The sequence below is a fragment of the Lipotes vexillifer genome, unplaced genomic scaffold, assembly GCF_000442215.2.
Source record: "Lipotes vexillifer unplaced genomic scaffold, Lipotes_vexillifer_v1.1 scaffold433, whole genome shotgun sequence".
Classification (NCBI taxonomy): domain Eukaryota; kingdom Metazoa; phylum Chordata; class Mammalia; order Artiodactyla; family Lipotidae; genus Lipotes; species Lipotes vexillifer.
This window is the reverse complement of record NW_006774285.1, coordinates 1,492,358-1,507,565: the sequence shown is the minus strand read 5'-3', so window position 1 is coordinate 1,507,565 and position 15,208 is coordinate 1,492,358. Positions and strand designations below refer to the sequence as shown.

At 36.9% G+C, this 15,208-nt stretch overlaps 1 protein-coding gene across 3 annotated transcripts in view; it reads right to left on the bottom strand.

The window, feature by feature from the left end:
* The window catches only part of VMP1 (vacuole membrane protein 1), a 132,677-nt gene that overhangs the window by 64,366 nt on the left and 53,103 nt on the right, over nucleotides 1-15,208 (bottom strand). For 2 of the 3 annotated variants that reach the window (XM_007449074.1, XM_007449076.1), the window contains one exon: nucleotides 9,354-9,521. The exons of the other annotated variant lie outside the window; for it this stretch is intronic. In XM_007449074.1, coding sequence (XP_007449136.1) covers nucleotides 9,354-9,521 — 168 coding nt within the window. The remainder of the gene's footprint in view (nucleotides 1-9,353; nucleotides 9,522-15,208) is intronic. 3 annotated transcript variants of the gene reach the window in all.

Sequence of the window (15,208 nt, the reverse complement as noted above, 5' to 3'; positions counted from 1 at the left end):
AAGAGCAAACAAACGTGATGAACAACACAATAAACGAAATTAAAAATTCTCTACAAGGGATCAATAGCGGAATAACGGAGGCAGAAGAACGGATAAGTGACCTGGAAGATAAAATAGTGGAAATAACTACTGCAGAGAAGAATAAAGAAAAAAGAATGAAAAGAATTGAGGACAGTCTCAGAAACCTCTGGGACAACATTAAACGCACCAACATTTGAATTACAGGGGTCCCAGAAGAAGAGAAAAAGAAAGGGACTGAGAAAATATTTGAAGAGACTATGGTTGAAAACTTCCCTATTAATGAAACTATCAAAAATTAAATACAAAGAACAAATATTAAAAGCAGCAAGGGAAAAACAACAGATAACACATAAGGAAATCCTCATAAGGTTAACAGCTGATCTTTCAGCAGAAACTCTGCAAGCAGAAGGGAGGGGCAGGACATATTTAAAGTGATGAAAGGGAAAAACCTACAACCAAGATTACTCTGCCCAGCAAGGATCTCATTCAGATTTGATGGAGAAATTAAAACCTTTACAGACAAGCAAAAGCTAAGAGAATTCAGCACCACCAAACCAGCTTTACAACAAATGCTAAAGGAACTTCTCTGGGCAGGAAACACAAGAGAAGGAAAAGACCTACAATAATAAACCCAAAACAATTAAGAAAATGGTAATAGGAATATACATATCGATAATTACCTTAAATGTAAATGGATTAAATGCTCCAACCAAAAGACATAGATTGGCTGAATGTATACAAAAACAAGACCCGTATATATGTTGTCTATAAGAAACCCACTTCAGACCTAGGGACACATACAGACTGAAAGTGAGGGGATAGAAAAAGTTATTCCATGCAAACGGATATCAAAAGAAAGCTGGAGTAGCAATTCTCATATAAGACAAAATAGACTTTAAAACAAAGACTATTACAAGAGAAAAAGAAGGACACTACATAAGGATCAAGGGATCAATCCAAGAAGTAGATATAACAATTGTAAATACCTATGCACCCAACATAGGAGCACCTCAATACATAAGGCAAATACTAACAGCCATAAAAGGGGAAATCAACAGTAACACAATCATAGCAGGGGACTTTAACACCCCACTTGCACCAATGGACAGATCATCCAAAATGAAAATAAATAAGAAAACACAAGCTTTAAATGATACATTAAACAAGATGGACTTAATTGATATTTATAGGACATTCCATCCAAAAACAACAGAATACACATTCTTCTCAAGTGCTCATGGAACATTCTCCAGGATAGATCATATCTTGGATCACAAATCAAGCCTTGGTAAATTTAAGAAAACTGAAATCATATCAAGTATCTTTTCCAGCCACAACGCTATGAGACTAGATATCAATTACAGGAAAAAATCTGTAAGAAATACAAACACATGGAGGCTAAACAACACACTACCTAATAAACAAGAGATCACTGAAGACATCAAAGAGGAAATCAAAAAATACCTAGAAACAAATGACAATGAAAACACGACAATCCGAAACCTATGGATGCAGCAAAAGCAGTTCTAAGAGGGAAGTTTATAGCAATACAATCCTACCTTAAGAAACAAGAAACATTTCAAATAAACAAACTAAACTTACACCTAAAGCAATTAGAGAAAGAAGAACAGAAAAACCTCAAAGTTAACAGAAGGAAAGAAATCATAAAGATCAGATCGGAAATAAATGAAAAAGAAATGAAGGAAAGTATAGCAAAGATCAATAAAAGTAAAAGCTGGGGGGCTTCCCTGGTGGCGCAGTGGTTGGGAGTCCGCCTGCCGATGCAGGGGATGTGGGTTCGTGCCCCGGTCCGGGGGGATCCCACGTGCCACGGAGCGGCTGGGCCCGTGGGCCGTGGCCGCTGGGCCTGCGCGTCGGGAGCCTGTGCTCCGCAACGGGAGAGGCCACAACAGAAAAAGGAAAGGAAAAAGTAGATGTATCTCACAAGATAAACCATTAGCCAGACTCATCAAGAAAAAAAGGGAGAAGACTCAAATCAATAGAATCAGAAATGAAAAAGGAGAAGTAACAACTGACACTGCAGAAATAAAAAAAATCATGAGGGATTACTACAAGCAACTCTATGCCAATAAAATGGACAATCTGGAAGAAATGGACAAATTCTTAGAAATGCACAAACTGCCAAGACTGAATCAGGAAGAAATAGAAAATATGAACAGACCAATCACAAACACTGAAATTGAAACTGTGATTAAAAATCTTCCAACAAACAAAAGCCCAGGACCAGATGGCTTCACAGGCGAATTCTATCAAACATTTAGAGAAGAGCTAACACCTATCCTTCTCAAACTCTTCCAAAATATAGCAGAGGGAGGAACACTCCCAAACTCATTCTACGAGGCCACCATCACCCTGATACCAAAACCAGACAAAGATATCACAAAGAAAGAGAACTACATGCCAATATCACTGATGAACACAGATGCAAAAATCCTCAACAAAATACGAGCAAACAGAATACAACAGCACATTAAAAGGATCATACACTATGATCAAGTGGGGTTTATCCCAGGAATGCAAGGATTCTTCAATATATGCAAATCAATCAATGTAATACACCATATCAACAAATTGAGGGAGAAAAATCATATGATCATCTCAATAGATGCAGAGAAAGCTTTCACAAAATTCAACATCCATTTATGATTAAAACCCTCCAAAAAGTAGGCATAGAGGGAACAATCCTCAAAATAATAAAGGCCATATATGACAAACCCACAGCCAATATCATCCTCAATGGTAAAAAACTGAAAGCATTTCCACTAAGATCAGGAACAAGACAAGGTTGCCCACTCTCACCACTCTTATTCAACATAGTTTGGGAAGTTTTAGCCACAGCAATCAGAGAAGAAAAAGAAATGAAAGGAATCCAAATCGGAAAAGAAGAAGTAAAGCTGTCACTGTTTGCAGATGACATGATACTATAGGTAGAGAATCGTAAAGATGCTACCAGAAAACTACTAGAGCTAATCAACGAATTTGGTAAAGTAGCAGGATACAAAATTAATGCACAGAAACCTCTTGCATTCCTATACACTAATGATGAAAAATCTGAAAGTGAAATTAAGAACACACTCCCATTTACCATTGCTACAAAAAGAATAAAATATCTAGGAATAAACCTACCTAAGGAGACAAAAGACCTGTATGCAGAAAATTATAAGACACTGATGAAAGAAATTAAAGATGATATAAATAGATGGAGATATACCATGTTCTTGGATTGGAGAATCAACATTGTGAAAATGACTCTACTACCCAAAGCAATCTACAGATTCAATGCAATCCCTATCAAGCTACCAATGGCATTTTTCACAGAAGTAGAACAAAAAATTTCACAATTTGTATGGAAGCACAAAAGACCCCGAATAGCCAAAGCACCTTGAGAAAGAAAAATGGAGCTGGAGGAATCAGTCTCCCTGACTTCAGACTATACTACAAAGCTACCATAATCAAGACAGTATGGTACTGGCACAAAAACAGAAATATAGATCAATGGAACAGGATAGAAAGCCCAGAGATAAACCCACGCACATATAGTCACCTTATATTTGATAAAGGAGGTAAGAATATACAGCGGAGGAAAGACAGCCTCTTCAATAAGTGGTGCTGGGAAAACTGGACAGCTACATGTAAAAGAATGAAATTAGAACACTCCCTAACACCATACACAAAAATAAACTCAAAATGGATTAAAGACCTAAATGTAAGACCGGACACTATCAAACTCTTAGAGGAAAACAAAAGCAGAACACTCTATGACATAAATCACAGCAAGACCCTTTTTGACCCACCTCCTAGAGAAATGGAAATAAAAACAAAAATAAACAAATGGGACCTAATGAAACTTAAAAGCTTTTGCACAGCAAAGGAAAGCAGAAGCAAGATGAAAGGACAATCCTCAGAATGGGAGAAAATATTTGCAAATGAAGCAACTGACAAAGGATTAATCTCCAAAATTTACAAGCAGCTCATGCAACTCAATATCAAAAAAACAAACAACGCAGTTCAAAAATGGGCAGAAGACCTAAACAGACATTTGTCCAAAGATATACAGATTTCCAACAAACACATGAAAGAATGCTCAACATCATTAATCATTAGAGAAATGCAAATCAAAACTACAACGAGGGGGCTTCCCTGGTGGCGCAGTGGTTGAGAGTCTGCCTGCCGATGCACGGGACACGGGTTCATGCCCCAGTCCGGGAAGATCCCACATGCCGTGGAGAGGCTAGGCCCGTGAGCTATGGCCGCTGAGCCTGCGCGTCTGGAGCCTGTGCTCCGCAACAGGAGAGGCCACAACAGTGAGAGGCCCACATACTGCAAAAACAAACAAGCAAACAAAAACAACCTACAATGAGGTATCATCTCACACTGGTCAGAATGGCCATCATCAAAAAATCTACAAACAATAATTGCTGGAGAGGGTGTGGAGAAAAGGGAACCCTCTTGCACTGTTGGTGGGAATGTAAATTGATACAGCCACTATGGAGAACAGTATGGAGGTTCCTTAAAAAAGTAAAAATAGAACTACCATACGACCCAGCAATCCCACTACTGGGCATATACCCTGAGAGATTACTACAAGCAACTATATGCCAATAAAATGGACAAAAACAAAAAGTCATGTACCACAATGTTCATTGCAGCTCTATGTACAATAGCTAGGACATGGAAGCAACCTAAGTGTCCATCGACAGATGAATGGATAAAGAAGATGTGGCACATATATACAATGGAATGTCACTCAGCCATAAAAAGGAACGAAACTGAGTTATTTGTAGTGAGGTGGATGGACCTACAGACTGTCATACAGAGTGAACTAAGTCAAAAAGAAAAACAAATACCGTATGCTAACACATATATATGGAATCTTAAAAAAAAAAAAAAAGGTCAGAAGAACCTAGGGGCAAGACGGGAATAAAGATGCAGATCTACTAGAGAATGGACTTGAGGATACGGGGAAGGGGAAGGGGAAGCTGGGACAAAGTGAGAGAGTGGCATGGAGATATAAACACTACCAAACATAAAATAGATAGCTAGTGGGAAGCAGCCGCATAGCACAGGGAGATCAGCTCAGCGCTTTGTGACCACGTAGAGGAGTGGGATAGGGAGGGTGGGAGGGAGGGAGATGCAAGAGGGAAGAGATATGGGGACATATGTATAACTGATTCACTTTGTTATAAAGCAGAAACTAACACACCATTGTAAAGCAATTATACTCCAATGAAGATGTTAACAACAAAAAAAGTGATGTTCTCTATCTGAAAGTCATCACACATGCTTCCTCTCCTCTGCCCTGCCACCATCCTGCCTCCTCACTGTACTCCTTATTATCCTTAGATATCCATTGAAACACTGCTATTTCAAGGAAATCTTCCCTGAATCACAGACTAGGAAAACATTTTTGTGTTATGCAATAAATTTCTCCTTCATAGCCCTTATCTCAATTTGTTTAAATATTTATATATATAATTTTTCGACAATACTTAAATATACATTTTTCCATAATTATTTCCCTCATTAGAATATAAAGCTCCATGAGGGTAGTGACTGTTAAGTTTTGCTCACTCTGAATCTCAAATGCTTGGAGGTTTAATAACTATTATTGGAATTTATAACTGAAAAGAAAATTTGTGAAGCCTTACACTAGTGATATAGTCAAATTGTGAAAGATGAAAAAGATACAAACTGAAAAAAGGTAACCTACTTATCAGCAACAACAAACAATTCATTTTAATGGGCTCCAAAGACTTACGTGAACAAGTTGAAACTGAGGTTGACCATGGTCTTTATCTTATAATTGGAGGTACTATGTATTTTAATGATTTTACTGATTTACTATATTTATAATGATAGTGAAGTCTGTAAAGATATTTTACTTCATAAAGTACAAATTAGGTAAAAATTTTAAATAACATAACAGTTTTTAATCAAGCAAGACATTCCCCTAAAAAAAAAAAAATGGATGTGAACACAAATGGGATCAATTTTATGAAAGGGTAAAATATAAGAATCGAGGCCAATACACTCTAAATCAACATTTCTCAACTTCAGTAGTATTGACTATTTTTTTTAACATTTATTTATTTATTTGGCTGCGCCAGGTCTTTAGTTGTGGTGTGCGGGATCTAGTTCCCAGATCAGGGATCGAACCCAGGCCCCCTGCATTGGGAACACAGTGGAGTCTTAACTGCTGGACCACCAGGGAAGTCCCAGTATTGACTTTTTATGAGTGTATCCCAGTTAACCATTTTTAAATATAAAATTTAGTGGCATTAGTTGTATTCACAATGTTGTGCAACCATCATCATTATATTTTCAATATTTTTCTTCACCCAAATGGAAACTCTATACCCATTAAACATTAACTTCTCATTCCCCACAACCCTGGTAACCTCAAACCTACTTTTTGTCTCTATGAATTTGAATTGTCTAGATAGCTCACATAAGTGGAATCATACAATATCTGTCTTTCTATGTCTGGCTTATTTCATTTACCATAATGTTTTTCTAGGTTCATCTATATTGCAGCATGTGTAAGAACTTCATTCCTTTTCATGGCTGAATACTATTCTATTATGTGTATATAATACTCTTTGTTTATCCATTTATCTGTTAAGAGACACTTGGATTGTTTCCACCTTTCTGATAATGTGAATAATGTTGCTGAACAATGAACTACAAGTTTCTGTACATATTAGAGTCCCAGTTTTCAGTTCTTTTGGGTATTTACATAGGAATGGAATTAGAGGAGCGTCACATAGTAAATCTATGTTTACATTTTTGAGAAACCACCAAACTCTTTTCCACAGCAGCTAAATCACTTTACATTCCCACCAGCAATCTATGAGGGTTCCAATTTCTCCACATCTTCACCAACACTTGTTATTTTTTGTTTTCTAAAAAAATAATAGCCATCCTAATCTGTGTGAAGAGGTATTTCCTTCTGGTTTGGATTTGCATTTCCCCAATGACTAATGATATTGAGAATCTTTCTGTGCACTTATTGGCCATTTGTATGTCTTCCTTGGAGAAATGTTTATTCAAATCCTTTGCCCATTTTTTAATTGGGTTGTCTTTTTGTTGTTGAGTTGTGTAGTTCTTTAAACATACTGAATATTAAACCCTTATCTGATATATGACTTTTAAACATTTTCTCCCTTTTTGTGGGTTGTCTTTTAACTCTCTTGATAGTGTGTCCTTTGATGTACAAGAAGTTTTAATTTTAGCTAAGTTCAATTTATCTATTTTTTTCTTTTGTTGCCTCTGCTTTCGATGTCTTATTTAAGAACCACTGCCAAATCACCAGGCAGATTTATTTCTATATTTTCTTCTAAGTGTCTTATAGTTTTAACTCTTAAGTTTAGGTCTTTGATGAATTTTGAGTTAATTTTTACATATGGTGTAAGGTAAGGATCCAACCTCTCTCTTTTGCATGTGGATATTCAGTTTTCCCAGCATCCTTTGATGAAAGGACTCTTTGTAAATGGTGAACACAAAAGGAACGAATTTAAGCATAACTTGATATGTGCTACCTTTTTTACATAACAAAAGACAGTTTCAAAGAAGGGAATATGAAGAACAAATAAACATTCAGACAATCAGTATTTACTGGTATTCTTTTTTTTCCCCGGTACGCGGGCCTCTCACTGTTGTGGCCTCTCCTGTTGCAGAGCACAGGCTCCGGATGCGCAGGCTCAGCCGCCATGGCTCACGGGCCTAGCCGCTCCGCGGCATGTGGGATCTTCCTGGACTGGGGCACGAACCCGTGTCCCCTGCATCGGCGGGCAGACTCTCAACCACTGCGCCACCAGGGAAGCCCTATTGGTATTCTTGAACTATGAGCAAAGCCTAATGCTGATTGCTGTGAGTAATAAATTTAAGGTACAGTCTGAATTTTTTGAGGAGCTTAAAATTTATTTGGGGAAGTAAGCCACTACACCAGCCAATTTAACTAATTTGAGGCATGCATGGAGCCGGGCCAAATGAGTGCTTCAGACAATATGCACTTTGGAAGAGGCAGTTATCACTGCCAGCTGGGATGAAAAATTTTCTTTGTTGGCATTAGTGTTAATCTAGCCACATAAATCATTTTTGAAAGAACAAAAGAACAGAAAATTGAAGGCTATACAGATACTCCTTTTCTAGCATGTTCTGAGTATCTAGTTATCTTATTAATAGCTTTTCATCAAAAGACAAATGTGTAAAGCAGAAACTAACACACCATTGTAAAGCAATTATACTCCAATAAAGATGTTAAAAAAAAAGACTAATGTGGTAAAATTTATAATACATATGCAACTAGTATAATGAATTTGTTTCCAGTATTTATAAAAGAGTAACAGGAAATATGACAATTTTTCCTGTCTTTCATATTCAACAAATTCAATATATGGCATTTCCTTTTTAATTCTTTTAAAACATGACATAAATGCTTGAATGTGTTTGAAAACTCTGCCTCTTCTGTGGGCATTCTATTCACGTTCATTTTAATTAAGAGTTTTAAGTGATGTGTTCCACATTTTTCATTTTATAAGAAACTGTTAGGGGAAAAAAAGTTACAGGGAACATAAAACTTAGTGATTCCAAATGATGAATTAAAAAATAATTCAAATGGTAATAGGAAGTCGTTAGCAAATGAACTATTCCTCAATGATATACATATGAATGAATTTAAGCATATAAAAAATGCTTTGTGTGGGTATGCAGATTAAAATACATCTACCATTGATCATGTAGTCCAAAATTTCCCAAAATATATTAAGCAAGCCATAAAAAGAATAATTGGAACTTCTGAAAGTAAGGTCACCATATAGTCTGATACCTCCAATACAGTAAAGCTTAGTTTATTAAGAAATGTCTGACCTTACTTTCGTATTACAACAACTCAAAAAATGAAATGAGCCTTCTAAGAATAAACACAGAGTATTTAAATCTAGGAGAGAGACATATAATACTTACCTAATTTGGACTGATATATAACCATTTGCTATGTGTTTATCAAGTTTTATAAACGTTAGTAAAACTTTACAAAGTAGTATAGTTGCACCATCTATACTCCTTTTCCCTGCTATTGTCTACTTGGTATCAATGCTTCCTGGTACCTAAGGTTTCCTGCCTTCCTTCTGAATGTTATTCATGAACAGGAGAAGCTCTAAAGGTTTCTTTTACATGGAAGCTAGGTAGCTGGTAACTTTATGAATTAATTATCTACTGACTTGGTATATGTCTGGCTTCAATTTCAATGAGGTACAAAGAATCAAGACAGTGAGGTTAATTTTGGACAAATATGAAAATGGACATCTTACCCACATGCAGGCTTCAATCCTAACTTTTGAGATGATGCTCCATAAAGAAATGGTTCCTTCAGTGCTCTCTTCATCTGGACAAATAATCTGATCAGGATAGGGTGGTTCAGGGAAATTAACTGAATTGCATTCATAAGCAGCTAATGTAACTGAAGCTATATGTGGACCCTACAAAAAAATATGAGAAATCTCTGATGAGAAATATTAAAGAGAAAGCAATTATTAATAGACATGTTATTTTAACGGTACCTTAATCACTCTATATTAATAAAAAAATGTTAGCTTTTAAAGAACAAGAATCTACCTAATATTTCAAGATGCAAATGATAATTTGAAAAAATAATCCTTTCCAGAATCTCTTATGGTTTGCTTTCTTAAAAACCAATTTCAAATTTACTCAGGTATAATTTACATATAGTAAGAGCCATTTTTTTAGGTCAGTAGTTCAATAAGCTTTGACAATTATATTCAGTCGTATAACCATAACCTATCAAGATAGAGATACAGAACAGTTCCGTCACTGCAAAAAGTTCCCTTGTGTCCTTTTGTAGTCAATCTCCTTCCCCCAACACTAGACCCTGGAAACCATATGATTTCTGTCTTGATTCTTATTTTATTTATCCACATATCTCATTTGTAAGAAACCATCCCCTGTGATAAAAACCTCCTGTGCCCCTATTCCTTTAGGCATAATTTGAGAATACTATATTTTGTCCTTACTTAAAAAACAGTTGATGCAGACATAGAAAACAAACTTACGGTTACCAAAGGGGACAGTGGGGGTGGGGGTGGGAAATTAGGAGTTTGGGATTAGCAGATACACACTACTACATATAAAATCGGTAACCAAGGACCTACTGTATTGCACAGGAAACTCTACTAAGTGTCTTGCAATGACCTAAGATGGAAGAGAATCTGAAAAAGTATATATATATATATATATACACACACACACACATATATAACTGAATCACTTTGCTATACACTTGAAACTAACACAACATTGTAAATTAACTATACTTCAAAAAAAAAAAAGTTGATGAAGTAATTACATCACTTATCTTTCCCACTGACATCCTAAAACAAAAATAAAACTGTGGAATCAGTATCAGTTAGTTTTTCTTTTAAATTAATTTTTTCTATGGAAGCTTTTGGGCTGCTTTGTACCTTTATCTAGAAATATTACAAATTAATAATAATCATATAGATTAAAATGAATTAACATTTAGATGTGTGATAAAGGTTTAAACACAGTGGTTCCCAAATTAACATGTATGCCACGACGAGGTGTCTGTGTAAGAATCAACTATGGACTTTGTTAAAAATATAAATTTCAGGGTCCCCTAAGCATAAGCTGATTCAGTAGGTGGACATGGGAACCTGTATGTTTTATTTTACTTTATTTTTATTATTTTTTAAGATTACTTTTTTTTTTTAAGATTTATTTATTATTTGTTTTATTCTAGGCTGCATCGAGTCTTAGTTGCGGCATGCAGGATCTTCATTGAGGCATGCGGGATCTTTCAGGATCTTTCGTCGTGGCACGCAGGCTTCTCTTTAGTTGTGGCGCACAGGCTTTCAGGGTGCCTGGGCTCTGTAGTTGTGGCACGCAGGCTCCAGAGCATGTGGGCTCTGTAGTTTGCGGGCACGCAGGCTCTCTAGTTGAGGCATGCAAGCTTTAGTAGTTGTGGCATGCAGACTTAGTTGCCCTGAGGCATGTGGAATCCCAGTTCCCAGACCAGGAATCAAACCTGCATCCCTGCATTTTAAGGCGGATTCTTTACCACTGGACCACCAGGGAATTCCCAACCTGTATGTTTTATGTATTTATTTATTTTAACTAATTGATTTTTTAAAAAATTTATTTATTTTTATTTTTGGTTGCGTTGGGTCTTTGTTGCTGAGAGCAGGCTTTCTCTAGTAGCAGCGAGCAGGGGCTACTCTTGGTTGCGGAGTGCGGGCTTCTCATTGAGGTGGCTTGTCTTGTTGTGGAGCATGGGCTCCAGGCGCGCAGGCTTCAGTAGTTGCGGCACGTGGGCTTGTGGGCTCTAGAGCACAGGGTCAGTAGTTGTGGCACATGGGCTTAGTTGCTCTGCAGCACATGGGATCTTCCTGGACCAGGGCTCGAACCCATGTCCCCTGCATTGGCAGACAGATTCTTAACCACTGTGCCACCAGGGAAGCCCCCAACCTGTATGTTTTAAACAAGCTCCTTTAGAGTTTCAAATAGGTTAGGTTCTAACAGGCTATTAGGTGTCAGAAAATAAGCGAACTCAGACAAGTCACTTAACCTTTCTGGACCTCAAGCTACTCTTCCGCAAGGCAAAAGAATTAGATTCATCTTATGTTTTTATCTAGCTCCAAAATTCAAAAACCCCTAAAATAATCAAGATGTCAATAAAATCTATTGCTAATTTCCAAAGTTCTCATGAAGTGTAAGCTCTAGAAGCTTGGATATTCTTAACATGTTACTGTAACACACATATAAAGTACTAGGCTTAGAACAGTGCCGGGCATATAATAAGCCCTCAAAAAGTATTAGCCATTAGCTGTTATGAACAAAAGTACTGTATTTGTAGAATAAAATTATATACACACACATACATATGTATGTATATATAGATACACATACAGTAAGTGATCTTTGGATATAAGAAAGTCTTTTTATTTATTTATTTATTTTTTGCGGTACGTGGCCTCTCACTGTTGTGGCCTCTCCCGTTGTGGAGCACAGGCTCCAGATGCACAGGCTCAGTGGCCATGGCTCACGGGCCTAGCCGCTCCGCGGCATGTGGGATCTTCCCAGACTGGGGCACGAACCTGTGTCCCCTGCATCGGCAGGCGGACTCTCAACCACTGGGCCACCAGGGAAGCCCATAAAAAAGTCTTTTTAAACCACATGGTGAAAGAATTTGTGGCTCAAAGACAAAGTGCATAAGATGTAGTGATGGAAATAAAACATTAAAGAACTACTGCTATCTAGATAATAGGTGACATTAAACAAATTTTTCTGTTGCATGTTAATACGAAAAAGAAAGACATTCATAAATCTAAGCTACATTTCTCCCTAAATACAGTTGCATTTTGTGTTCAAATAAAAATCTAAAAAATGAAATCCTACACTTAGCACTGACTCAATTAACTATAAGGTTTTCTTCTGGACCAAAAAAAAAAAATCTATGTGAATTTTTAGTCTGTTCATCTTTTTCTTGAATTTTAATTCACAGAAATCAATAAATAGTGATAATAAGTTTAAAAAATGATTATAGAATCTCTAAAAAAGGAACTTTTATTGAAAAGTTGTGATTAACCATGAAATCTACAACTGTTTCTTTGAATATTATGTGCACAAAAGAGATTTCAGTTAAAGAAAAAAGAATTATTTTGTGATCCTACACACACACACACACACACAAACACACAAACCCAAGTTTATAGTTTGTAGAATTCAGAGTAACTAAATAATTAGTGAAAAATTTCTCACTGTATACTTACTTATAGCTAACATCAGATGCAATTAAAAAAAAGTGGTGGGGGGACTTCCCTGGCAGCCCAGTGGTAAAGAATCCACCTTCAAATGCAGGGGATACGGGTTTGATCCCTGGTCAGGGAACTAAGATCCCACATGCTGCCGGGCAACTAAGCCCACACACCACAACTACTGAGCTTGTGTGCCTCAATGAGAGAGCCCACCTGCCACAAAATTACAGCGCCCATGTGCTCTGAAGCCTGCACGCCACAACTACAGAGCCTACGTGCCCTGGAGCCTGTGTGCCACAACTAGAGAGAAGTCCACATGCTGCAACGAACTATCCCACGTGCCTCAATGAAGATCCTGCGTGCCACAACTAAGACCCATCACAGCCAAAAAAAATAAAGAAAATAAATAAATATTTTTTAAAAACCCCTGTAACTTCCACATTTACTGTTTGAAAACACAAAAGAGAAATGTGATACTACTAGGCAAAACAAAAGAAATTCAAGAATCTATCCATGATATCCCTATAACTGTCCTCTAGAAATGAACTCTAGGTGAAAAAAAATTGAACCGTCCTAGACACTAAAATAATAAGATTTCTGGGATTATATAGGAAGGAAAAATCTACATTTCTATTCTAGAAACAAGGATAAAATATGCACCCCAACAGATTAAACAGGTTATCCAACAAGATAAAATACTGATTCAGTTTTAATTTTAAATGTTCTAAAAAGGGAAATTTTCAGCAATCTGATGAGGATATTTTCCCTAAAGAAAGGATGGTTCACACAGTTAAACTGATATATACTTTCCATAACCACACTAATAGGTCATGATTACTCAGCCTTAGAGGCAGATGTGGTGGTTCCCAGACAAAATGAACATGAATAACTCAGCTTCTTGTCCTTTGTTCATTCTCAAGAGCCCATTTAACCTGTACCTTGACATGTTAGTTTAGACTGTGTTAACTGATAGGAAACCTCACAAGTTCTTTTCAACATTATAGGTTCCTAAATATAACAGACTTGACTGAGATAAATATTAGTTTACATGAAAAATCCAAACACAAAAACTAAGAAACAATCATTTTGATTAAGAGAATTTTAAAAGTTACACATATTCAAACTACCTTTTAAGTCTGTTTTCTAAAACCTACAATTCCTACTACAATGAATCAAATATGAAAGAATCACATTTAAACTATACTAAATGAAGAAATGAGGGATAAAGACAAACAGCTACAGTATAAGCAGCAAAGTCTACCTGGAAAGATCCACTATAAAACATAAAAATAACACAACGTACTGAGCAGGACATTCCAGCTCTCATGGGAGTATACAAGTATTGATATATATGGGCTAGAGATTCTGGCCTGTGGCTGAGGGCTTTCTGCCTCATATTAATGAAGCGACTGGTAGAGACGTACACTCTTAGACTAAACAACACGAAAACTAAACAGAATACGTGGGACAATTTTTTTCAGACACTGTACCACAGGCAGTATAATACTTCTGACTGCTGAGAGAAGGGATACAAATGAGGAAGCCTTGTGATGACTCTGGCTTTCCACTTGTAGACACATTCTGTGTCTGCAGTAAAATCCATAGTCCAAAGACAAAGACCCTAAGCAAAGCATGGTGGTCTTGCTGCACTGAGAAGAAAATCTGAGTTCAGGGGGGCTGAGTGGTTGAAATCTGTGGCGCAGAATACTAGTGAAGAGAAAGCTATGCAGAGAAAGGACTCTACATGTGTGCATGGGGGTCCCCTTGAGACTCTGGCACACAAAGCTCCACTGCATGCTATCATGAGATTTCATAAGGCCAGGCAAAGTACAATTAGTGAGAAAAGAACAAGAGGGGGTTGTAAGCTGAACAATTCCTAGACTTCACACGGGGCTGGGAAACACTTGAACTTCATCTAGTGGAGAGACTCAACATTCAGGGAAGACCTTGGAAAGAGCCTACAGTAAAAGCTACTCTAGACAGACTATAATAGGGTTTTTAAAAAAGCCTTAAATAGATCAAGTTGATCCACTGGTACTGCCCCCAAAACAAAAAATTGACATTCTGTAAAAGAAGGTAACAAAATCCATACAATCAACAACTTAATACCACATTCCAGCATCCAATAAGGAATAACTAGATATGATGTGAAGCAGTTTGGAAAATATGACACATAACCTGAAGAAACATTAATCAATAGAAAGAGACCCAGAAATGTCAGAGATTATGGAATTAGCAGACAAGGACTTAAAAACAGTGAATATAAATATGTTCAAAGATTTAAAGCAACAATTGCCAAACTTCAGCCCAGGGGCCAAATTCAGCCCACCACCAGTTTTACAAATAAGGTTTCAAAGAATGCAGCCATGTACATT